The sequence below is a fragment of the Pantherophis guttatus genome, chromosome 3 (genome assembly GCF_059756535.1).
Source record: "Pantherophis guttatus breed Tessera chromosome 3, ASM5975653v1, whole genome shotgun sequence".
NCBI classification, from domain to species: Eukaryota; Metazoa; Chordata; class Lepidosauria; order Squamata; family Colubridae; genus Pantherophis; species Pantherophis guttatus.
In genome coordinates this window covers 88,917,290-88,941,313 of record NC_142065.1, presented here as the reverse complement: position 1 = coordinate 88,941,313, position 24,024 = coordinate 88,917,290, and the positions used below count along the sequence as shown (strand labels likewise).

General features: G+C 37.6%; 2 protein-coding genes across 11 annotated transcripts in view; both read right to left on the bottom strand.

The window, feature by feature from the left end:
- The window catches only part of LOC117677277 (pancreatic alpha-amylase-like), a 35,153-nt gene extending 34,679 nt beyond the window's left edge, over nt 1-474 (bottom strand). For 6 of the 7 annotated variants that reach the window (XM_087889996.1, XM_087890004.1, XM_087889998.1 and 3 more), the window contains exon 1: nt 238-314. The gene's annotated coding sequence lies outside the window, so the exon portion shown is untranslated. Of the gene's footprint in view, nt 1-237; nt 315-415 lie in introns of those variants that run through there. The other variant, XM_087890001.1, reaches the window with a different exon arrangement.
- Nucleotides 88-19,270, bottom strand: RNPC3 (RNA binding region (RNP1, RRM) containing 3). Of its 4 annotated transcripts, none has more exons than XM_087890009.1 (15): nt 19,008-19,270; nt 18,311-18,358; nt 16,779-16,891; nt 16,110-16,193; nt 14,824-14,935; nt 12,561-12,629; nt 11,744-11,874; nt 10,915-11,040; nt 8,618-8,754; nt 7,519-7,680; nt 7,231-7,325; nt 7,091-7,149; nt 6,175-6,307; nt 4,700-4,773; nt 88-1,399 (listed from the first exon to the last, which is right to left on the bottom strand). In XM_087890009.1, exons 1-14 carry the CDS (start codon nt 19,176-19,178, stop codon nt 4,702-4,704), a joined length of 1,512 nt encoding a protein of 503 aa, XP_087746135.1. In that variant the 5' UTR covers nt 19,179-19,270; the 3' UTR covers nt 88-1,399; nt 4,700-4,701. The 4 variants fall into 4 exon arrangements, with proteins under 4 accessions (XP_087746135.1, XP_087746134.1, XP_087746136.1 ...); XM_087890008.1 differs by having other exon boundaries at nt 88-1,346; XM_087890010.1 differs by having other exon boundaries at nt 88-314.
- Between the last annotated feature and the right edge of the window lie 4,754 nt (nt 19,271-24,024).

The following is a 24,024-nucleotide window of genomic DNA, read 5'->3' as shown; positions in this document are numbered from 1 at the left end:
CAGATGCCCCTTTGGATATTTTGTTCTTGTATTACCATTTTTCTGGTTTGATATCAGACAAAAAATGTGCTTTGGTGAAACCATTAATAACAATGCAAAACAGAATATTTTATTAGAGCTTTAAATGAAGCATTTTCCACAAATGCTATGTGAACCATTGGAAGAGTTTTGTTTAAAAAGATAGATGCACCTATAATTACCAGAAAGTTGTATGGTATTTTGTGTACTTTTACGTACTATTCAACAGTTCTGCTACCATGCATCTTCTTCCCAGAGCTCGAACACACTTGTAAGACACGAACTCAAAAACGCACCTGGAATAATTTAAAAATGCATTAAACACGCATATATTATTCAACAGAAAAGACTTCAATTTAAAAAAAAAAAAAAGCCAAGCTAAGACTTGAACCCATACTTCTGTTGGGTGAAGTTCTACTGAGCAGGATGCTTCCACTGGAGGAAAGGAGATAACTGTTTGACTTATTCTCCTTCTTGAAAATCTGCGCCTGAAAACTAGGAGACTCACCCTAAAGAGCAAGAAGTAGTCTAGGGGCCTGAATTGTGTCTCTTTCCTTTCTCCACTACAAGTATCCTCTAGAATCTACAGTCTACAGTCCCTTTTATTCAAGGAAGAAGCCCTTCTATTTGTTGAAGGCCACTTCTGAATCTAATGGTCTTTAAGTGCTATTGTGCTTTACTCTGTTACATAGAGAACAAAATTGTAAGCAAGATGGGCGTTTTTTATGTTTCATGGTGTACTCTGCCAACTTGTTGAGATAGGCAGCTATAGAAATCAAATCAAATCAAATCAAATCAATAAATCAATAAATAAAAAAATACATGATAGTAACAGCTGATTTGTAGATCAGAACAAGCACATAACTACATACCAAGACTTTCATTTTCTCCCTGGACCCCATAATATTGGAAGCCACTATTTTCTAATGTAATTTTAGTGCAGTGGTTACTTGAGTCCAGGCCATCAGTTAGTATACAGTACAACGTTTAAGCTCTACCAACGTAAGCAGAGCACTAACACTTACTGAAGGCCTGGCAACCATAATTGGGATTTTAAAAGGCACATTTAAAGGCTAGAAACCTCTATGGGTGCCCTATTAAATGAAAGAAGAATGGTTTACTATTTTAGCCTGTATTACTACTTTTTTGTCTACGTCAATGCTAGAAAATAAGGTTTTTTTCCAAAAAGATACACAAAAAGGATACAAGAAAGGATACACTTTTCATGACACAGTATTACTGCAGTATTTACGCAGGAATGTTTCTAAAGAAGAACAGCAGAATGTGGTTTAATCCTTTTATTCTCTGGGGTTTTTTTTCCATCTAGACTGCCAATTTTGAAATAGTGATCATCATTTAAAAATTTGTAACCAGATATAACCTAAAGAAATGGGCACAACATCTGAAATCTACAACAAATATTTTACACTATTTTATGTTATCTGGAAAAAAGGCACTACATCAATTTTGTTAAGCTTCCTCATTTTTTGTGCTGTTTTCCAAGGTGACAATCTTTGGCAGAAGCTAAGCAACGTACATCTAGAACACATAACTATCATCCAAACTAAATGCTGCTTACACAACTACATTAAATATATTTGTTCAAAATATATTCACTGAATTTACACAGCAGGAAGCCACTCTTGTCACAACAGTGTTAGTAAATTACTCTGTGCTGTTTCAACATAAACCCAGAGATAAAATTGGGGGGGAAAGAGCCATTTTCATAATATACGTTTCCCTTGACTCTGCAGTTCGAGGTATACCTTCTGAATTCGCTTCAGACACCATAAGCCTAACACCACATGTAGGCACAATGAAGAAATGTGTTCATTAAGGTTAGCTATAAGCATTATTTTAGTAGTGAAATCTGGAATAGAATGTGAAGTATGAACAGAGACAAGAATTCTCCTTGATTTAACTCTCAGCCTTGGAAAAGGAGAGGTCTGGAGCTAAGAAACAGAACTAAGAGTTCTGTTATGGTGGAGGACCTTGGAAGTTTTAGAACTTTAGAAGTTTGGAACTTCTAAGCAGACTGTCAGGGTGTAGCCTTTTCTATCAAACAAAGGGGTGAGGCTGGCAATAAGCACTAAATCGCAACAGCTACAAAAAATGGTTCTAGGTTTATGAAATTAATGGAAGATTATTTAAATCTCTTGAGACCTGATGATATCATGAGAATGGCACACACGCATATTTACACCGTACAGTGGAGAAGATTTGTGTGCTACGTGCCCTAACCTATCAATTTATAAACGGCTTCAGTCATCAAGCTTGGCTTTTTTTCCTGCAGGGCTGGATTAGTTTCTATCTTTTTGAAATGGAACTAAAGGACATAATGCTCTGCTTTTTCTGCAGAGTTATAGGGCTGACCAGCCTGTTGAAGGAGCTTCCTTCATCACTACTCAGCTGTTAACGTAAATAACCTGGCAGTAGAGAACCTGGAGAATGCTGGTTTAATCTTTGTATTCTGAACATTTATTCATAATTTGAGAAACGATTGAGCAGCAACAAACAGAATGCCTATTATTTTATTGTCAGTTTTCTATTTCACTGTCAAGTATGTTCCAAGTGGCATACAAAGCATTCCCTCCTCCAATTTTGCCCACAAATTGCCTATAATCAATTTGAGAATAGAAGTGATTGATCACCTGGTGAACTTCCATGACTATGGACTTGAAAGCTGAGTTTCATTGATCCTAGGTGAGCATCTTAATCATGTCAACTTGCAAAGCTTTCAAGTTGCCATGAGCAGGACAGAGAACTGAAGTGAATTCCATACATTCTTTCTGACCGCAATCAGAAGGAGGGTGTTAGGTTTCACAGCCAGCCAAAGTGGTTAATAGGAGAATGTGATTTATGACATGGCCAGAGAGGAGGGGAGAGACAGGGTCATAGGGGAACGTAAATCTACGTAGGATCAGTCCTAACTGCATCCGAATATTGCCGGAATGTTGCTCCTAATAAATGACTATATTTCCTTTGAAGTTTGGATCATGGCTCATGAATTAATTAGGGCATCTTTCGGAAACTTGACAAACCACTTGAAAGAGCAAGCAGTACCTGAACATTAATGATCGTTTGTGCTTACAGAAAGGGTTTATCAGGAACAAAACTTTTAAATTTGGCCTCAGGCACTTTTGAGATATAGTGGATTAAAGGAGTGTTCCACCCTGTCTGAGATGAAAAGAAAAATCTGAAACTCTTTTTGATATCTGTAAAAATAATTCATCCTAAAATTTTTGAACAAAAGTTTTTAAAAAAGAATTTTTAATTAGCTAAGACATATTCAAAATATTTATTTAAAATATTATTGGTTGCTTTAAGGATGAAAAAAACTAGTCAAGCCAAAACTGTGGGCTCTGACATCATTACTCATTATCTGTGAAATCTCAGCATTAAGGATATTAAAAACATTAAAGAGAAATGGCCACAAGTTCGGGAAATAATACTAAAAACATGAAAGATTAAGAGGTGAGTGTTGAAATCTCATGAGATTTTTTAAATGATTATTATTTATGTTTAGCTATCCACATCATAGTACAATATCATGTGACAGTATCTGATATTGAAACATTTGCTATTCCCAAAGTTCAATCAATCTTAAATTTAACGATCAAGAATGACTGGTGTTCTAATCCAAGACAATTAATAAGCTAAAACAGCCTCCTGCTTGCTGATAGGCGTCTAGATGATGCATTTGGGCCAGTAATTCTCTTTTAGCTACCAACCCCTTAAAGGGTAGCTATGGGGAAAATAGGAGGAAGGAGTATTGTGTGTGTTTGCTGCCTTGAATTATTTACGAAGTAATAAAGATGGGATTTTAAAAATCTGATAAATAAATGCACATCCAGCATAGCTAGATGTGCCATTTGATGTGATTGGATGCCTAAAGATTTGGTATCCAGGATCTCAGGATTGTTCCAAACATAAACAATATAAATGAAACACCAAACCATTTAAGTTTTTAAACAAATACAAAGGTATTAAAGGACTTTGCCTAGTAATGAAAAATCAGATTAACCTTTTTGTAACAAAATTCTAAAGGAGTTCCTCTACCATTTAATTGAGAACAGAGCTAAATATTTCACAGTTCAGGAAGACTAGACAAAATCACAAATTACAAATGGATTCATTCAAGGCTGATTTTCGTTAGTGAAATATGTCACTTTAAAAATGTAAAATTTTTAAAAATGTAAAAATGAAAAATGTATTGATTCACCAGAAATCAATATTGTTTAAATAAAACTTAAGATTGTGACCTAAGTATCACTTTGGTTAAACTGTGTCTGGGCTATTGCTTCAAATTCTAGAGCAGGTATATGCAAAACTCATTTCCTAGGACAAAATACTCCAATATTCATAAGAACACTTATCTTCCAAAGTGCACCAATTCACCATTCATGTATTTTCCCAGTGAGAACTCACTTCTTGTTCCTGGGACAAGGAGTTTTGTATACAACTGCTCAGCAGGTAACATTCATAATGTTCCTTTATTGGAAGGGGGGGGGGAAGCTACCCATACACAGAAAATTAAATTTATCAATAGAAAAAGTCCAATCAGCTCTTTTCCTAAAATGTAGCTGTGAATTTTAAAAAAAAACAGAACAGCAATTAAACTTATAAACTATTTTATATAAATGTTTTCATACACAAAATGGGTTGTGAGAATGTAACTTACTTTCAGGTTTTTTTCCCTCTATCTTTTCTCTTGTCTTTGGAATCTGGCTTAGGTCTTGCTGATCGAGCGAATTGCTAGGTATTTATTAAGGAACAGAAACCTAATTGCAAGTCCTAGCAAAAGCAACCAATTAACACAGAAAATGTTCAGACAATAAAGACAAGCAAACTAAAATGTTATAATACTGACAACAAGGCATGAAGAATTAAAAATAATCATCAATGGTTTTATTAACAAATAATCCAAATACATTCTGATTCTGCCACATTTTGTTTGTAACTGTTGCAAGTAATCTTTTATCTCATGGGGAAGTGATGATGAAGCTAACAAAACAGTCACAAATGGCCCCAATAAGTTCAGTAATTAGGCAGCTGCTCATTCAATTGGAAAGCTTTCAGTCTGTTTCAGGATTATTTGGGAGTTATAAAAAAGATAAGCACAGAATGGACATTTCCCCCCCTTCATTCCTACTAGGTATAGTGGAGATAACCAAATGTTCTTTAAACTCTTCAAAGAATTATACTACTTTAACCAGTGATCTAAAACTTAGCAAAATTGAAATTCATACTAGAAATAAAGTTCTGCATTACAACTTATCATTCTAGGGAAAACCCATTCCCAACTGTTTTGAGGCAGAGTCTTAGCTTACATATAAAGCCATTTTTCCCCCTAAATAAGCAATTGTCTAGAATCAAATACTAAGTCATTTATCTTGATTAGAAACTATAATGGCTTTGTTCACACATTGTAGCAAGCCACAAAAATCACATTTTAAATACAGGTGGTCCTTGACGTATGAATTACAGTTAAGTTGGGCTGCTCTTTAAATGGATTACCATGTGACCGTGCCTCATTTTACAACTTTTGTTTTTTTGCAGCAATCATTAGGCAAACACTGCAGTCACTAAGTGAACAAAGCAAGCTCATTGTCAGCAATTGGTATTTTTTTTGCTGAAAATTGGAAGTAAATGCCAGTTTCCAGGAAAAAAAAAAACCATAAATCAGTTATGTGACTATGGGAACGCTGCAAATGGCTGTAAATGCAGGACAGTTGCCGAACACCCAAAATGCAATCATGTGACCATGAGCATAGAGGGGAAGTGCAGCAGTCAGAACTCTGAATCCAGGTTGTAAGAACCTTTTTTTTTTTTGGAGGGGGGGGGTCAGTTGTAACTGCAAACGGTCAAGGGAACAACTGTAACATCAAGCAGTCAATTAAAGGACGAATTCGAAGTCAAGAACTATCCATAGACACAATGTGTAATGCATGATCCTCACACCTGAACCTCAAAGAGATACTCCTACAGGATAAAGCCCAGTAAGAGTTTATACTTCCAGAAAATAATATTTGAATTTATCTGAGTTGTAGGTGAAAATAAGCAAAGCTTACTTGTGTTCAAATATTATATTAAATGGAGGATTCTGAGACTGCCCAGTTAACTAAAATGAAACGGAACTTTTAAATTGAAGGATACAACCACCATCGGCTTATCGAATAAGAGATATCCATTTGTTTCCTTTAAAGCTTTCGCAGCTGCTTTTTCATTAGGAAGGCCAATAAAAGCTTGTCCTTTCATGCGGCCTTCTTTCATTAAGCGTATATCAAACCTAGTGAATGCCAAGAGAAAACAATTTATTATTTTTTGATTTGTTCACTATCCAACGGAGTGGACCATTCCTACAATTTAATAACTGTTTCAGATCGTATACCATTCATCCAACTATCTCTTCAAAAAGCCCAACACAGCTTTTTTTTGGGTAAGATGATATTCTATACAAAAATTGCCACTTAAAGCAGGTTATTATTACAAAGCTTAGAATAAAAGTAGAGTATTTTCTGAAGCCTTGAATTTCCCCTATTAACCTTGGCTTATTTTGATACATAATAGTTAAAATGTATCTGTCAGGTTGCTTTTTGCTAGCACCCACAATTTCTAGCATCTATGTCTGCAACTGATTCCCATTAGCATTTTTTAAAATTATCTATTCTATAGACCCCATGTTTTACAATCTATCAATGTATATAAAACATCACCTTCTTAAAACATTAAGATATACTTTATCTGCCGTGTTCTTTTACTCAAGATGTCCATATCTAAATAGCTTGCTTTATTTTTTGGCTTGTCCATTGCCATAACTTTTTTTAGTAATATTTTTCTCCGAATCTTTCCACTTTCTCTCAGTTCTATAGTCTCTTTCCCATCCATTATCTAATCTATATTCTTAAATTACTAGAGGGGGAATAAAATGTCTTCTCCTGGAAATATATATAGTTCAGATTGCTTGTTAAGGTATACGTACGTACACACCCACACCCACACCCACATCTAAATATAAAAATATTTATAATATTATAAATAATATTATTGTTTGATGTATCCAGGCACTTACATTATTCGTTCAGTTTCTGATGAAAAGTCAATGTATCTTCCAAAAATAAATTTCAAATCCTAGATTGACATAAAAGCATAACAAAAAAAGTTAGTAACCATAATCAAAGAGCCAAAACATTCTGATCCACTTCCAGTTACCTTTTCTTGAACTTGTTTCGATAAATTCTTCACATAAATTCGGCAGTTTGGATCTCCGGGGTCATAATTTTTGAACACAGAAAATGTTTCCATTTCTGAAACATACACAAAATTCAGAATATTATTTGCAGTTTGCATATTGGGGTAACTTGCTTGATTAAATATTTAAAACTGATTATAAGACAATAGTGACAGACCAAAATTAAAAAGTTAATATCACATGGAGATATAATCAAATTCAGTATTTCCACGGTATGCTACAAAATGTTTTAAAAATTATAAAGTCACCTTTTTTTGAGATTCTGCGTTTTTCTAACTCTCTTTTAGAAACAAATTCTGAAGGAATTTCATCCTCCTCATCTTCTGTGTCCTCTTTATGATTAGAACTGGGAGTCGGGAAAATTTTTCCAAATCCTTCATTAGCTATATCTTCAGTTTCAGAGTAAGAGTCTAATTTTTTTTTTCAAAAAAGATGCAAAATATTTAAATGTTGTTTAATCCAGTCACAAGAGTTGAATGAACAATTTAATAGCATCAGCATAAGGTAAATTTCAGCATCCTTAATCTCACTGAATTAAAAAAGCTTAAAAGTATTCTGGATTGATGCCATCATCATCATAAATAGTAACTGCTAGAACAGAAATTCACAACAGACATGTCTGAAAATGTTATGGTAATACCTAAACAATTCAGAACATTTGTGCTACCTCCACATAAATGCAGGTAGTCCTAATTTATTGACCACAATTGGGATTGGCAATTCTAAGCAATAATCATAAACTGAACAATCGTGTAACCACACCCAATTTATAATGGCATCTCATCAAGTTTTGGCTGTAATGGTTAACCAAATCATCCACAATTAATTGTGATGTCATGTGACCACAACTTGTGACCTCCTGCCGGCTTCCCCACTAACTTTGCTTGTTGGGAGCCAACTGTAAAGGTCGCAAATGACAATTGCATGACAATGGGGCACTGTAACTATCATAAACGCACAAAGGTTGCCAAGCGCCCAAATCTCAATCATATGACTGCAGAGATGTTGCAATGGCTGCAACTTTAAGAAGCGGTCATAAGTCTCCTTATTCGGTGCCAATGTAACTTTGAGTGATCGCTGAATGAATGGTCAGTAAGCGAGGACTGTAAATTTAATTCTTACATAATATTTTAGAATGCTTAAAGCAGTATCTTGCAGAACTTTAGCAAGTTCTATTGGTATTATTTTTTTACTAGAAGTTAAGGAAGTAGCTTGCCTAAGCCCAACTAGCTAGTTCCTCAGAGAAAGATCACGGAGATTAGCAATTTGATTCATTCCTCCCACACTAGTGCCTATTACAAGAAATCTAAACTGTAAGTTGTCAGTAAGCAAACACACATTTCGTACCATCATTGTGCTCCTTTTCCAGGCTTTTCTGAAGAATAGTAGGCGTCTCTGAAGAAATGTTAAATTCAATCTTCTTGATGCCTATGGTTTGTGGCTGCTCAAACACATCTGAAGGTGTCAGTGCTGGGTGCAAATTGCTGTTCAAAACACAACATGTTCATTTAAAAAAAAATGCTAAACAATATTTCCCCACATCTCCTAACCATTTTACATTTCTTTGAAAGCACTTTGATCAGTGGTGGGTTTCAAATTTTTTTACTACCGGTTCTGTAGGCGTGGCTTGGTGGGTGGCACTGCTTGGTGGGCGTGGCTTGGTGGGCACGGCAGGGGAAGGATACTGTAAAATCTCCATTCCCACTCCACCCCAGGGGAAGGTTACTGCAAAATCCCAATTTCCTCCCAATCAGCTGGGACTTGGGAGGCAGAGATGGGGGCGGAGCCAGTCAGCATTTTTACTACCGGTTCTCTGAACTACTCAAAATTTCCGCTACCGGTTCTCCAGAACTGGTCAGAACCTGTTGAAACCCACCTCTGACTTTGATCTTTTATACACGAGCAGGCAATTAAACAATCTAGTATCTTTCAGCAGACATTCCTTTCTGAACTAGCTGTATGTGCTACAGATTATTTGGAACAATGTAATTTGAAAAATTAAGGTACACAGGTAGCCCTCGACTTGCAACTACAACTGGAGCCTAAATTTTGGTTGTAAATTCTTAAGTGACTGGTCATTAAGCAAGAATTTACTTGTAATTGTTTATCGATCATATTTAGAGACTGTCTATCTCACTCACAAAGTGACTCTTTAGCAACAGTGCAGATATTACTTCAAAATGCATCTTCCATTTTTATTTATTGGGCATAATATTGAGACAAAGTTACTCTTTTACTAACTCAAAAGTGCTGTTCAAAAGGCAACTGAACTTGCTTGGTTTTTTCCTTGAAAATGTTTCACTTGTCATCAAGAGGTTTCGTCAGTTCAGCCAGAACACAGCATGGGACAGCCATGACTTGGATGACTGAGAATCTCCATAGACACTTTTTATTAAGGAAACATATTTTGATCACTCTTCTGAATATTCAAGATGGTTCAGAAATATATGCTTGTGGTGAAAAAAAGTATTCGAACATTAGAGTAATTTTATTAATTCCTGAGATAAAAGTCAGACAGGTTCTCATTATTATAATCAGGTATTCAAAAACCTGTAAATAAAGTTGCTCCTCAGAAAAGATGGAATTGCCATCTCTGTGTACTCCTGTAGAAAAACATGATTGAATATTTGCTCGATTCAGCAAATCAAGAAGCTGAAGAAATATTCTATACATATAGTGCTTGGAGCTAGTAGACCTGGAAATAATCCAGGGGCAAGCAGGTGGACTAGAGAACAAATTTAACTCCCATCTACAGGCAGAAGTTTACTACTGGGAGAGAAGTCAAACCTCAACTCATTGTTTTTCACGAGCAATTCTAGTTAAGGTATTTCTGTCCCAACAGAAGCCACTGTATGCTAAATTAAACTTCCAATGCTTTCTGCAAAACTGTGAGCTACAACCTCATGTTAAACATGGACTTTAAGCATGCTATAATTATCGCTATTATTTTTAAAAATCCATATTTAATATTTTTTTCAAAACCAGCTTAAGGTGATATTTTCAATTCCCACTGAATCAAAATCCAGGAAACAGAAAATAATGTATATTCCTTATGATCCACATCACATACACTGTATACTATGATGGATTTCGATTTCATAATCCAGATACGGCTTGCCTTAGACTTTCAGGCCAATTATTGGCTACAGAATAATATGGCTGGGCAGACATTCAACAAAGCAGCTTTTTTAATCATTTAATGTACATATCCTAGGAGAAAATATGAGCAACGGCGGTGCAGTGGTTAGAGTGCAGTACTGCAGGCTATTTCTGCTGCCTGCTGGCTGCCTGCAATTTGGCAGTTCAAATCTCACCAGGCTCACGGTTGACTCAACCTTCCTTACTTCCGAGGTGGGTAAAATTGTTGGGGGCAATATGCCGACTCTGTAAACTGCTTAGAGAGGGCTGTAAAGCACTGTAAAGCGATATATAAGTCTAAGTGCTATTGCAATTGCTATTTTCTATATAGAAATATAAGGCACAGTATATTCCCCAAACATGATCAATAATATAAGCAGGCAAAACTGGCTTAATTTACTGTGCAAAGGTCAACAAGCAATTAGTCTTTCATTCAAGGCATCCACAAGGGTACAATGAGGTTTACTGTTAATTGGCAATATTATGCATTAACTTTTGTGTCATACCTGGGTAGAGTAGCTAGGGAAACATTTAATAAGTCCTTTATCTTTCTTTTTTTTCTTGTGTGACGCTGTTTTGTTGGCATCGGTCGTTTTGGCTGAAGGGTTGCTAGTTCCATCAATTTTGTGTATCTAAAAATTGAATATATAGTTAACTTTTTATATCTGTAGAGCAAAATAATTTTTTCTAATGTCTTCTTAGGTAGATATTATCATTTTGGAGAAGGAGAAGTAGTAACGGTCTGATTCTTGTGTAAAATGTTAATGTCTTTCTAAGAGATCCAATACTGCAATAGAGAGCTATAGCACAGAAACTAAAATGGTTAATTATAGCTTTATAGGTTTGTCTCTCCCATGCTAGAAAGCCCAAGATAGCAAAAAATCTACCAAAATGATTCTGATAAAACTTAAGTATGGAGCCTATCCTTTTTCACTTGCAATTTCTTCTCTGAATCACATAATGATTCAGTTCAGTGCAGGGTCTCAAAAGAAACAGAATGCCCCAATAGTTATCAAGTCTGGATAATGAACCAAAGTTGGTATTTAAGTAGCAGGATTGGGTTTCTATGTTGCCATGCTCTAGAAGCAGTGCAAAGAAAACACAAATCATATCACTTAAGTTCACAGTAGCCGAAGGCAAACACTGAACTGCAGTTCTATGCATATATTTGAAACAAGTTGATTTTACTGCTTTCAAGGTTGTATAATGCTGTCTAGGCATATGCTGCAGACAGCATTTCAATAAAAGAGTGTAACTCCAGATTTTACTATCCATAGGCTAAAAGAAACTAAAACTTGCACCCAAAAGATAGTACTTTGCTGAAGTCTTATCAACCTTTCTTTTTCTTCTTCATCGGCACTTTCATATTCAGACTCATCTTTATTTGAGTCTTGGCTGTCGTCGTCTTCAGGCAATGGAGGATCCTCAGGAGGTAAAGGAGGAGGCAAGGGGATATACTCTTCGTACTAAACAGAGTAAAACATAGAACTTCTCATTACTTAATCTCTCAAGTATTCATTTAAATGCAAGAATTCTTACGCACACATAAACATACACACTTATACAATATCACACTATGATCTATGGAGTCATATTCCCTATCACAAACTACATCACATGCAATCATAAAGACAAAGACCAAAGTTTCTGCATCACAATTGCAATACATTCCCAAATGGAAAGTCAACAATTAAATCAGAGAGAAGCCCGAAAGGGGCCTAAGCAAAACATTCTTCTGTGTATGCAACTTTTTAAAAAAACTATCTGACTGCAATGAGAAGTTGGAACAGGAAGTACAAACTGCAATTTCATATTCTTCATTTATTCTGGTTTATTCAGATTAACGATACATAGTTTAATATTTGAAGACTATCAAAATCACTCCAGTTGTTCCGAGAGATGCTCCACAGTGGGCTGAGTAGTTCATCTATTGCTCCACCATGAGGAAGAGCAACAGAAATGAAGACTAAAAAAGTGGTAGAAAACTCAACAAGATATTGCAAATTTGAGCTAGGCTGAAACGTAGCCTTTTCCATTTTAGGGTCTGTGGCAAATCTTTTACCACAACCTAGGGAGAAAATGTAAATTCAAATTATACTCTATATGCACAATTGCTTTTGTTCCCAGTATTGTAAACAGCAAGGTTCCTTACCATGGGTGGCCGTGCAGTAATTGGCCCAAAAGGAGGTGGAAGATTCATTTTGTTCATAAGATGCAGAACCTGAAATGGAATAGTAGCATAATATTCAAATGGCAATTCTTAAAAATATTCCAAGGGTTTCACATAATTATGCCAATGATCTTTGGAACAAAAGTGTGCCATATGATTTCAAACACTGTGTGTGTGTGTGTGTGTATACATACACACACATATTACACATTTGTACAACTATTTCATACTGCACAGCTAAGTAGAAATTTGCATTTGAGGAGCAAGTTCTGGACTTGGGGGGAAAAGTAGGGGAAGATTCTTTGTGCAAATATTAAATTACCTCATTTAAGCATCTTTCAAAGGAAGATTTATAGAGACATATTTTAAAGCACAATGATCTATTAATATAATGTAGTAATTCAGGAAGAAGGCAGTAAGTTTCAATTATTATCATTCCAAAAACAATGGTGCAAAATGAAGCAAATTAATGGTTTGAGCACACAAGAAAATGTGCCTAGGATGCTTCCAAGCTTCTAAAAATAATTATTATAAATTTGAAATTTTAAAATAGTCAAAATAGGATTATTAAAGAACTATAATAATAATATTTGCCTAAAAGTCATATTTTATAATAAAGAACTTGAAAAACAAAATATTATTGCTCAATATTATTCCTACTTATGGGGATGCTTGAAAGTTTATATAATTTTAAACAATTACCGGTACTTCCCTGTTAAAATGCAACTATACCAAAAGACAATATGACGTTTAATGCTTTTGCAGATCATGTATGAAAGGGGTTGCTTCCTACTGAATTTTTAACTTCTCTGTAAGGCCTAAAAGGAGTGTTTCCTTCTGTGACCAGTTATTGTTCTGCCTCAGCTATGGACCCAAAGAACGCAGCACACACAAAGTCCGTACAAACCTTAATTTACTAATTAAAGATTACTAATGAGCTTTCTTAGTAGTTGTTTGAACACAAGTACAATAAATCAGTCTTTTCTGAACAAGGGCTGTTAATTTAACTTCATTAACAGCCAACAAGAATTCAAAGAATAATAACTCAGTTCTGAGGCCCAGTATTTCAGATAACCATAATCTTACTGTGGTTGGCAGAATGCCCAGAAGCAATTTGCAGGAAAACTGATAAGAGAGAAATAAGAGCCAAATCAAACGTTTTCTGTAATCAAAACACGAAGGAATCTGAACGAAGTTGTTTCCTGCAGATTGCATCAGTCGTCATCCTTCCTTAAATAGGCTAGGGGAGTGGCCAATTAGCCCCAAGCCTTACTCTCAAGAGACCTCCTTTTAAGGAGTCACTCCTGCCTTTTAACAGCTCTGCGCGCTCATGCATCGAGAAGAGGCTCCTCCTCTTCTTCCTCTTCATTTATGGGAGCTTCTGGAGGTTCTGAAGGCCCTGGCTGAATCCCCGCCTCTGGCACATCTTCTCCAGCTTCCTCATTGTCTGACTTCAGTGCCAACTGCACAGGCTGCTGGTGCAGCACCACACCAGCCTCCTCGCTGTCAGAATCAGCTACTAACTGCACAGGCCGCTGACGGGCCACAACTCTTATTTCTTCTTCTGATCTCATAAACATGCTTACGTTTTTCGGGAGTAAGGAACTGCAAGGTTTGGATTCAGTTAGCCTTGGTAATCTTAGGTTGATAGAACAGAGAAGCTGGGTAATAGAGAACTTTTTTTTTCTATATTTATTAGTGGGGGAGAGGGTGACTACTCTTTGTTTTTGGAAGGAATCATTTAAAATTCAGACTCATCTCCCTTTTGAGTAAATGTGGAAGTTACCAACCTATATTGAAAAAAAGAAGTGTTTCTAATCAAAAATTAGGAAGCATCAACTGATAAACAGAAACAGAGATAAAGACTGTAGACCAGAAACATCCTATGAAAGATTCCTTTGGGTCTGAAAAGGAATTCCAATATCTGTGTGGGTGATAATATTACAGCCAAGTGTGAAACCTTCATTCTGGAGGACCAAAGACAGCAGGAATACAAAGGCATAGAAGGAATACAGTGATCTCTGCTTTGTTCCAAAAGAAAATAGGTATGTCAATTCTATCAAATACTGAAGATACACATTATCCGAAAGTTTCCACCAACTGAATTTGTCCCTTAAATAATTCATTAATAACTTAACATTTAAACAGTTAATAGCCAGAACTAATATTTTTGCCACACTTAGGAATAAGCAGAGTTAATATTGTTGAATATTATATTCAAATAAAAAAAGCTATACATACTTACCTGTACATAGAATTTAGGAACACTTGCCAAAGCATTTGCTATGTTGGCTAAGATTGTACTGGATGGTGGGGGATACAAATATTTGAGGCACGAATTTATAGGGAATGTTAACCTGTAGGAGAAAACAATGAGATATTTATTTATATCCCGCCTTTCTCTTTTTTCAAATAATTCAAGGTAGCAAACATATCCTACACACTTTCCTCCTTCTATTCTCCCCACAACAACCCTGTAAGGTGAGTTGGCCTGAGAAAAAATGGCTGGCCTAAGGTCACCCAGCTGGTTTCATGAGTAATATAGGACTTGAACTGACGGTCTCTTGCTTTCTACACTGGTGTTTTAGCTTGATTAAGCACATTAAGGTTATACATTTAGACAGACGCTGAGAAATTCTCAAAGATCAGTCTGGCACCATATAGTCTTGGATTTATTTATTTATCTGCTTCATTGATGCTGTATCCCTCTATTGCAGGGGTGGGCAACTGTGGCCCTTTTACAACCTGTGGACTTCAACTCCCAGAATTCCTGAGACAGCCAAGCTGGCTCAGGAATTCTGGGAATTGAAGTCCACAGGTTGTAAAAGGGCCACAATTGCCCACCCCTGCTCTATTGCAATTTTACCAATTTTCTTTGTGACCCTGTTAAAATTCACAGCCAATAGCCTACAAACATACTTAAAAGAAACATTACAGGTTGTATTGTTAGTTTTGGGGACATTGTGTTTCTCTTTTTAATACCACATGGAACCTACTTTTGAAATGAAGGATAATTTCAGAAACTAAAACGCTGCCCCATACTGTTCAATATATAATATTTCATTTGGTATGTTCTAGTGCTGATGTACACAAACACTGGCAAGTTAGACCTCAACCCATGTAAAATGGCAATACCGAAAAGGAAACATATTGGGAAAAAAATTCAGGAATCAGCATACTCTAACGCATCTTTGCTGAAATTAAATTTGGGGGAAATAGAACACCAAATCAAATAATGGTGGGGTGCAGTGATGTTTTCAGGAAGTACGTGTTCTGTTGCTTTCCAGGTTTTAGATCTAATACAAGTTTTATCCAAAGAAAGGGGGAAAAACCCTTCATCCTATGTTAATGTTAACATAGAATGATTCTGGAAAATATTGTAGTTCTAAGGGTATAAGGGAAAGTGGTTGAAGGGAAAGGGAAAGCTAATAATAAGGGTCCTTTGCTGATTTCGAATTTGTTTACATGTATGCAAGTAGTTTGAGGTTACGATGAGGTAATATTAACACATGATCACAACCAGGTACTAACCCATGGCTAGGAGCAACTCCACTTTCAATTCTGAGACAGCTTAGGTCTTTTTGTCCCTTCTCTTCTTTGACAGGTTCTTCAAGACTAAATAATAATAGCAATAAACAATTAATACATGAACACATTATGTGGCAGGCTGAATTTAATCTAATATTCATTCAACAAGCAAAATTTCTAAATTGCTCATTCATGTTATTCCAGTCTGCCTGAATTTTTTTTTTTCTGTAAAGAAACGCATCAAAGAAATGACAATGCTGGAAAAATACATATAGAGCAGTAAGTTTTGCTATTTCTACGAAATTATTAATTTGAGGTTGACTCACAGACATTAATCAAATATCCGAATAAATATTTAAATTTATGCTCAAATATTTAAATTCATCAATAATGCAAAATATTCCTGTAAATATAAGTGGTCTTTGAATGTTTACAGGTATCATCAGGACTATAAGATAAAAACACTAACAGAAAAAGGACAATCTTAACTTCATTATTAGTTACATTATTATTAGCAGTAATGCAAATATGATTTGGATAAACAGTATGGATCCTTCCATATTAATCACATGAAACAAGTGTGTGTGAGTATTAAGAGATATGTTATTAACTATCTGCAGTATTTAGTTTTCAAGCTGTTACACATCTACTGAGCTTAAAATGTTCACATACCTTTTGTCTTTTTCAGAAGGCTGGCTAATTGCAAGACCACTCTCTTGGTCCTTTGCATATTCAACTACAAGAGTGTGGCCTAGAAGATTGAGCTGATGTAGTTTTGATAAAGCCTTAAATAGAATACAACAAGCTAAATGAATCAATGTTATTTTAAAAGAAAAGGATCAATGGTTTTTCAAGCTTTTCATTTTTTCTCTCATTTAATTTGCCTAGAACTGAGCACTGTAGTGAAAAACACTGTAGAGAAAAAAACTGGTACTCCTCCACTTTCTAATCCTAATTTGCTCTGAAATATGTTGAAACTGACACAAGTAAATGACATCCACATTTTTGCTCCATAGTCCATAGAAAGACACTTTGCTTTTGATACATGACTTAACATATTTGTGTAAATAATGGAGCAAATGAAAATAGCATGGACATAATTTTTGGTACCGCTGCACCTAAGATTTCATAGCACACCTTTTTGAAGCAATAACTACAATATGGAGTAAAGATTGGTGAATGCCATTTGCCTGTGTCAGTTTCATCTTATTTCATAACTAATTGAGATAGCTTGGGGAAAAGTTGAAGGGTACCAATATTTTTGGCCATGTGTGAATAAAGCTGGATCAGAGATGAATAGAAGAAAAACAATATCCCGATTGGTACTACTGTGCACTCTTAAATCAGAAAAATATGGAATAAAGGTAGTCTTGGGTTATGACAGCAACTAGGACCAGGACTGCTGATGCTAAGTGATGGAATTGTAAAGTGTGACCACACATGACTCTATCACTTAGTGAAGGCAATCCCGGCAGTCCATGTTAACATAGTAACCACACAATGTTCAGGTCATTAAGTGGGAACAGGTGGGAGTCTTAGTTAATAGTTGAGAGGGTGCTGAGACCGAGTGTTAGGAAGTATGGGTAGGTCAACAGGGGCCATGAGAGGATCAGTGGAAGGCAGGGAGTTGCTGCAGGCAGGATTCTTGGAGTGGTGGGAGCAACTTGTGTCTTCCCTGCCAGTTTTCCTGCTGACTTTGGGAAACTGGTAGGGAAAGTTGCAGATAGCATTCACCTGATGCAGTTCACTCTAATGTCATAATTGTGAGCCAGGCACCAAATGCCTGAATCAAGATCATGTGATTGAGGGGATGGGACAGCTGGAACTTCAAGGACTGGTCCCCAGACCATCTTTTCGGCCCATTATAACTATGAATGATCACTGACTAAATAAACGTAAGCTAAGGACTACCTGTATATGATACTATTAGAATAAGTAATTAATAGCTCTTCCAATATCCCATGGCTGGCTATGACAGCTAACTTCTAAAATTCAGTAACATCTGTAAGGCATATCAAGCATCTGCCTGCATTTACATATAAGTTCACAAGTCAAGCAATCATTTTTCATATTAGATTTTATGTATGAGCATCGCTGTAAGAACGCACCAGGGCACCTGAATCTGCTATATGGACACACACAGTGCTATACAAGTATGAAAAGCAAATCAATGGGGTAAAATAGTTTAAAAGCCCAATACACACCTGAGTAGCTGCGTTTTCATTGGGAAAAGTTGCAAAAGCTGTATGTTTCTGAAAAATAAACCAGGCATAAAAGTTCGCTTTTTGTACAAAGAGAAAAACATGTTCTCTGCACTACAATGTGCCACAACCAAAGTGCAGGTTGTTTTATTCCTTTTTTAAATAATCTATAGAATCGCGATTGAATTCACCATCCTTTTCTGAATATATTTGTATCTGTGATCCTTTAGAATGCCCAGCCTCGCTCTTTTGTTCTCTCTCTCAATCAAATTTGTTGCTTTTGTCTGACTACTCGTTAGCTTCGAGCCAGTTGCGTCTCTGGCACTTATAGGAGGCATTTATCTATTAAACTGCCACCCATCTCACAGGCGCGACTCTGGGTGGAATACAATAAAGGACGTTAAAATAAATCTATTTCCTTCAGGTGGAGGAGAGATGACACCCCGAGTATACATCCAATCCATAGGAGATGCCATTCTGTGGCTTACACCAGGGGTGGGTAACTGTGGCCCTTTTACAACCTGTGGACTTCAACTCCCAGAATTCCTGAGCCAGCTTGGCTGGCTCAGGAATTCTGGGAGTTGAAGTCCACAGGTTGTAAAAGAGCCACAGTTGCCCACCCCGGCTTACGCTATTGAAAACTAGATAAGACTTTTAAGATATAAACAACCCTGCGTGCACCCAGCTGCCTCTTCCCTACCAGCCTGCCGTAGTCCGAAAGGATCCGCACTGACGAAGCCCCAAAGTGCCTCAGCAACTCTTCCTTCTCCGAGGCCGTCAATACGGCGGGCAAATGCCGCACCAACAGGATCCGATTGCTTTTTCCCGGCCGCAGCTGCCGACCACCCATCTCCGAACTGGGCACCGCCATATTGTCCACCCCCCACCCACCCAATGGCGGAGTGGTTGGCGTTGCGCATGCGCCTCCGTTTGCGAGACCCGCTTGCGGTCTTGCGATTGAAATCTCGTAGAGCGACACGCAAAAACGGGGAGGACCTAGGAGTCTCGCGAGACTTTGAACGCCCTATGAGGAACTAGCCTCTCAGCCCAAAGAGTTACAGTCTGTTCTCAAAACTAAGAAGTAAGGAGAGTGGCCGGGAAAGTTTGAATATGGAGTGGAGTAAAAGAAAATGTCTAGCTGTGAGTTGCTTTTTATATGACAGCAATATCCGCAGAGGGATGCTGTTCTCTTTTGTAGCGAGCTTCCTCAAATTGAATTCGCTACTGCTTTATTCTCCTATCTCGAGATCCACATGAAAAAATCTCCCCGACGGGAAAAAAAAACAAGTTTATAGACCATCAGGATCTCCCCAAAAACATATGTGAAACTTTCACATTTCAACAGTTCCAAGACGGCTCAATATCCATTTACACCACGCAGGTGACCCTGATGATACAGATAAGCCTCCAGGTGACCTTAACGACTCCTAAAAGAATGTAAATGACCAGCTGTCTGCAAGGAGTATAAATCCTTCCATTTCCCGCCATCCAGTCAAAACTGAAGAAGCTTCTTGGATGAGAAGTGAAAAGTCTTCAAAGAAAAAACAAAGTCCATTTACTTCTTGAAAAAGCACCTTTGGGACAACCATGACCTGGATGACTGAGAACCTCCATAGACATTTATGGGAAATGGTTTCACTTTGGTTTCGTTTCAGCAGATTCTGACCAGTTCTGGAGAACTGGTAGCAGAAATTTTGAGTAGTTTGGAGAACTGGTAGTAAAAATTCTGACTGGCCCCGCCCCCATCTATTCTCTGCCTGCCAAGTCCAAGCTGATTGGGAGGAAATGGGGATTTTGCAGTATCCTTCCCCTGGATACGGTAGGGAATGGAGATTTTACAGTATCCTTCTCCTGCCACGCCCACCAAGCCATGCCACGCCCACAGAACCGGTAGTAAAAAAATTTGAAACCCACCACTAGTTCCAAAAGCTATCTGATCCAATTTGTAAGCATAATATCTATAAGAAACAGCAGGTCTTGTTGATTATGAACGCGCCCAATCGCCTCTGTGAGGTGAAAGCAAGCCTGCTGCATACCTTGATGAGAAAAAGCCTGAATGATTTCAGATTGCATGCAGAGATCCTGGGTAGGCTACTTTCCATTCTATCAACACAGAAAAATCTGATCTTATGAAACTAGTTCCAGGCAGGGTAGAAACATATACATTGGTTAGAGAAATCATGCCTTCCCTTTCTTATTTTCTTCTATTTATATAGCTGTCAGTCTACTAAAAGGACTCTGGGCATGAAAAATAGAGTAACAACAGTTTAACTCAATAGACTGCATTGAGATCTCCTAGAAACATAACTCCATTCACCCAATTAACTATGGCCAGCTCTATCTGTTTGTCCAGCAGGCCTCTGCCTTTATTAAACTTGTTTCCATTCTCTTTGCCCTTACTTGACTAAAAGCTTCGTTTACTCAGCACGGTTGTCTGGATTTGCATGATACCCTGAATCAAGTGCTTGAATGGCTGCTATGCAGGAATTGGGAGGGGTAGAATCTCCAGTCTAATTAAAAGATCTGATCTGAATAAAAAATGGTGGCTTTTACACAATGGTCTTAAAATCAGATTAATGCCAAATCTCCTGATTGCTAAATAATGGTTTGTTGTAGCTGATTTGTTAGAGACAGTTGCAGACACTTTACTGAGACATAATGGTTCTGGCTGATCTCTTGTCAGCCGAAACCACTTCACTGGGTGGTTGTGGGAAAAATAGGAGGAGGGAGGAGTATTAGGAATGCTTGCTGCCTTGAGTTATTTATAAAGAAAGGATGGGATTAAAAATGTAAAAAAATAAGATGGCAGAGCAACTTCAGTAGAGGGGCACAAGAGTACAGGTAGTCCTCAACTTATAACAGTTCAGTTAGTGACTGCTTGACGTTACAACAGCACTGAAAGTGACATGACCATTTTTCAGATTTACCACTATTGTAGCCTCCCCACGGTCATGTGATTAAAATTCAGACACCTGGCAACTGGTTCATATTTATGCAATGTCCCGGGGTCATATGATCACTTTTGTGACTTTTTGACCATAGTCAATGGGGAAGCCACATTCACTTAACAACCGTGTTATTAATTTAACAACTGTAGTGATACACTTTAACAATTGTGGCAAGAAAGGCCATAAAATGGGACAAAGTTTACAGCAGTAGTGGGTTGCCCCCAGTTCGCACCAGTTCTATAGAACCGGTAGTAAAACCGGCGGGAGGTCCCGCCCACTGACCCTGACGTCATGAAAATGCTTCTGCGCATGCACAGAAGCTTCTGTGCTTGCCCGCAACCCCGTTGCAAACCAATAGTAAAGGTAAGTAGAACCCACCCCTGGTTCACAGCAACTGTTTTGCTTAGCAACAGAAATTTTGGGTTCAGTTATGGTCATAAATTGAGGACTACCTGTAATACCATAAGGGCACCTTGGAAAATTAAGGGCTGTTTTAAGTTGAGCTGAGCTCCTGGTACATTCATGACCTCAGCCTTGGAGACAGAATGGAAGTGGCTTGTGATTGCCTTTTTCCAGAATGCTTTTTTTCCCAACATATCAATGCTAGAATTTCCTGATTATTTCCCATTTAAGCACTCATCAGTTTATCTTCCCAATCCAGACAAAATAAGTCATGCTATCTATTGCTCAGCCTCAAAAATATTTTTAAGATAATAAAAATGGTCCAGAGATCTGTTTGGAAGAGGAAGGGGTGTAGGGGAGAGATATGCATCCTGAGGGGCTACAGAGCTTTGGTGGGAAACCAATTCACTAACTTACCTTTTAGGAAATGGTGCTTTGCAACTAGTGACAAGACACCGCAACCCTTTTGTGAGTGTTCATAACATAGTTTCAGATGTGAGCAGTACCCCAAAAGGTTGGAGACTTTTTATTTCTAGACGTTAAAAATATGGCATTCCTGGTAGGCTCTATGATCCATACAGTTTTGGACTATGGTAGTTGGAAAAACAAATCTTGAGATTCTGGCTTAGAAGTAGACTTAGGGATGATTCACACAACCAGCTTTCTTGCCACAGGGCTAGTAGAGGCCAATAGCTACTTCTTTATGGCAGGAATGCAAATACCAGCCACTGCCCAGCCCAGTGGTGGAATTCACATTTTTTTTACTATCGGTTCTGTGGGTATGACTTGGCGGGCATTGTGTGGCTTGGTGCACGTGGCAGGGGAAGAATACTGCAAAATCTCCATTCTTACCCCACTCCAGGGAAAGGATACTTCAAAATCTCCATTCCCACCCCACTCCAGGGGAAAGATACTGCAAAACCCCATTCCGTCCCCACTCCTGAGGAAGGATATATTTGCCGGTTCTCCAAACTACTCAAAATTTCTGCTACCGGTTCTCCAGAACCTGCTGAATAGCACCGCTGGCCCAACCCCCCCCCCGAAAGACAACCTCCCCCCCACCTTTAATTGATATGTCTCAAATGTACTTACTTCAAAGTAATAAACCCCTCTTTTGTATTAGTTTGGCTTCTGTGCACTGTAATATAAATATCACATCCTTATCAGACACTGGTACCTTATCTCTATTGAAATATGTGTTTGTGTGTTTCTTTATGTACAATACATATGTGTGTGCGCACACACTCTTCACTGGAATTCTGAAATGCTGGAATTCATGATAATGAAACAATGAAATATTGAACCAAAGTGAAATTGGCATGAGTATTCTCATTTTCCCTTTCTAGCCTAAGTAGTGGCAGGGGGGCGGGGGGAATGGGAAAACAGCAGTGTGTTTTGTTTTTCTTCTTACACAGACCCGACAGAACATCAGATCACCATCATGAGGAGGAAGGTGTTGAAATCTGGAATGGGATTTCTTCAACAGGATTCATTTCCATCTGGGTTACCCCGGGAGTCAAGTCAAGCAGATTAAGGTTGCAATACCAAAACTCATTAGTCACAATTACAGCAAGTATGTTGAAAGCGTTGGGATTTACATTAAGTCAGGCTTTGCTATTCTGACAGGATGCAAAGAAGCAGCTTCGAAATAGTATTGGAGAAAATATGGAATATTTTTTTTAGGTAAAGGGTAAGCTTTGATTCATGGAGTCCTGGTATGACTGATAGCCATTTGCTATATCTTCAAACAGAAAAGAGCTAGAAAAGAAATGAATACTGGACAGTAAAAATGTTTCAGATTTAAATATTGCGAATTAAATTAGCTTCTTCATTGATTTAGTTTATATCCTGTCCTTTCAATAGTCAAAGTAGCAATCGCAGTTATTTGATTAGTTTTGTAAGAGAAGTCAATGTATGTGTGCGTTTGTGGAGGGGTATCAATATTGCACAATATGGTCTCTATAGATGCTGCTACTACTTCAGGAGCAGTATGGATTAAGGTTTGTTTGTCACTTTCAAGGTCCTGCTTGATTCAGGTTCTGGGGATTTGCAGGACTGCCTTCTCTCAGTAACATCTGCCTGTCAAATAGGATAGTCTCTCTGAACGCTACTTGCTCAGAAAGTGCCCTCTCTAGGAACCATGGAAGCATGCCCTTCCTATTGCTGCTCCCCTCTTTCACAACAGCTTCCCCCAGACATTTGATGGCCCTCTTTCTGTTGGCATTTAGAAAATCTACAGACTTGGCTGTTCGAACAAGACCGGAGATATTAAATGAGATGCTTGTACTTCTACACCAACAGCCTCTTTTGTTGTGTTATTTTTTATTTGGGGGTGCAGGGGAGGATTGTAACTAGAATTGCAGGATT

What these genes read in the sequence shown, in the direction of transcription:
- RNPC3 (XM_087890009.1), bottom strand. Translation starts at nt 19,178, where the DNA reads ATGGCGGTGCCCAGTTCGGAGATGGGTGGTCGGCAGCTGCGGCCGGGA. An exon ending in CCTTCTGAAAAAGACAAAAG is followed by an intron (nt 16,194 to 16,778) that starts GTATGTGAACAT and finishes ATTATTATTTAG; the next exon opens with TCTTGAAGAACCTGTCAAAG. An exon ending in TCAGAAACTGAACGAATAAT is followed by an intron (nt 6,308 to 7,090) that starts GTAAGTGCCTGG and finishes GGCATTCACTAG; the next exon opens with GTTTGATATACGCTTAATGA.